The 3,003-nt window shown below is 43.5% G+C and overlaps 1 protein-coding gene across 1 annotated transcript in view; it reads left to right on the top strand.

Annotated features, from left to right (window-relative positions):
* The window catches only part of GLT1D1 (glycosyltransferase 1 domain containing 1), a 71,568-nt gene that overhangs the window by 47,191 nt on the left and 21,374 nt on the right, over positions 1-3,003 (top strand). Inside the window, exon 4 of the mRNA XM_012663399.1 lies at positions 153-214. Within this exon, the coding sequence (XP_012518853.1) occupies positions 153-214 (62 nt within the window). The remainder of the gene's footprint in view (positions 1-152; positions 215-3,003) is intronic.

Here is a 3,003-nt window from a genome sequence, read left to right as displayed (position 1 = left end):
CACGTAACATTTTCTACCAGTAGAAAGTGCGGGGTACTCCGTCGGTGGTGGTGTAGACACAAAGCCAAATGCGGAGCTTCTCTGTTTGAGTTGACTCGAGCTGGGGTGACCTGGACTGCTTCTCCCCGCACCGACCCCCTCCCCTCCCCCAGTCCTGCCCCTGCGGCGGCATCTGACGCCCATCGTAAAACACTCTGAGGTCGAAACACACTTTGTGAGCCACCGTGCTACACGGTAGAAGTCATGGAGAGCAGGTCCAAGGAAGAACATGTTAATAGAACTGGTTCCAAGCTCAGGATGGGTAGGCTCAGAGACCAAGGCCAAGTCTCAGGGGGACTTTTCCACCGCACCAAACACCAAGAATGCACAGGCCCAGGGGCCCGCCTTAGCTGGGGCACACCATCTTAGTGGCATAGTGTCATTGCTCTGGTGGTTTCAAAGACATTTTTAGCTGGTACAGCAGGAAAAACCCAGGCTTTGAAGCAGTGTGCAGGTTTGAATGCAGCCTACTGCCAGTTTGAACGCTGTTTAACCTCTTTGAACCTCAGTTTCCAGCAGGATAAACTGGGGGAACCAACCTGCTCAGCGGGTCTTTAAAGATTCCCAGGGGTGTGTGGACAGTCTGAGCCCAGGGTGGGCTCAGAGAGGACATGTGTTAAGTAGCTATTGTTTGTTACAGTGTGAATGACATCCAGGTGGGTGTCAGAGGTGGTTGGATGGCTTGATTTTCATTTTACGAAACTGCCTGATTTTTCTGTTAAATGTTGCCTCTGAACTTTCCAAATCTGAAATCGTTTGTTTGTTCAGAACAAGTTAAACTTAACCCATCTGTCTGAAGAAATGACACAGACAGACCACAGACAATCATGCATGATTCGGTGAGGGCTGAGATCAGGGCCATTAGGTTTTGGTTGGTAATGTTCTAGAAACCTGTTACTTACATGTGTTTTTTAGAGGAACTCAAGGTTTGTATCATCCGGAGGCAGTTTGGTCCAGTAGTGGATCAGGGGGCTGAAAGTGGTGGGTCTTTTCTCATTCAGAACCTGCGGGCTCACTTTAAACCTTTTGTGCTGGGGAATTACTGGAACTTTACTGAAATCCTCAGAACTCAGAGTAGCTTTGTAAGAAACAAGTCCCGCCATTGCTTAAACTCAAACACAAAATAACTGGTTGTATCTCAGCAGGCTTATCAAAGTCACCTTTCTCTTTTTCTGGTTCCTTTGACCCAGGAATTACAACAGCACCAAATGCCGCCTTTAACTGGAACACCTTTCTTCAACGCGCAGGTAAGACGTGAAATCTTCTTAGGGGATTTTGATCAAACCGCATCTTATCAGTGTCAGGGACTCAAAATGTTCACATAGGTTTGCAAAAGAGGTTGTCAGGTCAAAGAAATGTGCTGTTTTAGGTAGAACAAGGGCAGGAGGTAACATGAATTTGAACAAGGCAAGGGAAGGTTAGGACAATGAACTTCATTTCCCTCCTCTCTGCGACCTTGTTAGTGGTTTCCTCCCTGTGGGGAAGAGCAGGGCCAGGCGTGGGAGGAGGAAAGCTCGGGCCCTTTCTCCTGCTGTTCTTGGAGGACACGCCCCAAATTTTTAGTATCATTTTTAGTATCAACATTTGTTCTTTTTAAGAATAACGGCCTCATGTGTTCATTTCACTTTACTGCACTAATTACACACATAATAAATGACCATTGTATAACAACGAGACCACATAGATCTGAAAAATGAAACAAAAAGATCACTTGAAATCTCAGCACCCAAAAGGAATTGTTATTAATGTTTGGTGTGATCTTTCTCAACAATTTTACATGTATATGAGATGATTTTTTTAAAAGACAAAAACAAAACCAAGCTTTGCTTAATACTGTAACCTGCCTTATTTATTCATCACGACAATGAGAATAGAAATCACTCATCCTTTTTAAAAAAAAAATTCTGAAGTTTACATGGAGTGAAATGCAGAGATCTCAAGTGTAACATTAGGTACATTTTTGACAAATGTATGTACTGATGCAACAAATACCCGAATCGATAGAGAGAACATTTCCACCACTCAAGAAAGTTCTCTCATGTCCTCTTGTATGTTTAATTCTCGTCCCTGTATAAGTGACTGCCGTTCCATGTTCGTCATCAGAGATTAGCGTTACCTGTCCTTGAACTTCACACACTGAGAATTTTTGTATCTGCTCTCTTTGCTCAACATAATGTTTCTGAGACTTGCCCATGTCATGCCTGTCTCTGCAGATTTTTCCTTTCTCCCGCCGAGTGTATTCCGCTTAGGGAGGGTGTATTACACTCCGAGTACCACCTTGTGTATCTCTTCTCCTAGTGGTGGACTTTTGGCTTGTTTTCCGTTTTTAGCTGTTACAGATAAAACTGCTGTAAACGTTCTCGTGCAAGGTTTTGGTGACCCGTGTTTTCGTTTCTCTCGGGTACGTCAAATAGCTTGGTTATGTACGTGCTGAACATCGTAAAGGACAGCCGGTTGTCCAGGGTGTGCACTGTCGTACTTCGGCAGAAACCGACGAAAGCTCTAGTTGTTCCAAATCCCCGCCAGCAAGTCCTGTTGACGGTCTCTTTAATTTTAGCTCTTCTTGGGGGATGAAATGATGGTGTCTCATCGCGGCGCTTCCAGTGCGCACTTCCCTGACGATTAGTGGCGTTCGGCACCTTTTCACGCGTACCTTGGCCATCCACGTACCTTCTTTTGTGACGTGTCTAGCAAGCCTGTGCCTTTTTTTTAAAGTTCTGTTTTCATTGTTGATTTGTAGAAGTTTTTAATATTCTGGGCACAAGGCTTTTGTCAGATGTACGTATCGTGAATATTTTCTCCCATTCTCTGGCTTCTATAACCATTTCCTTCAGCATGTCTTTTTTTTTTTTTTAGAGACTGCTCTTTTATTTTAAAACAATTAAGGTTAAAACATTTGAATAGTAATACATAAAAATGATAAAAAGTTCAAATAGTAAAAAGGATAAACAGTGAAAATTGAAG

Source organism: Propithecus coquereli, unplaced genomic scaffold, assembly GCF_000956105.1.
Source record: "Propithecus coquereli isolate 6110/MARCELLA unplaced genomic scaffold, Pcoq_1.0 Scaffold81, whole genome shotgun sequence".
Lineage (NCBI taxonomy): Eukaryota > Metazoa > Chordata > Mammalia > Primates > Indriidae > Propithecus > Propithecus coquereli.
The sequence above is the reverse complement of the archived record's forward strand: the minus strand, read 5'-3'. Positions and strand labels throughout refer to the sequence as shown.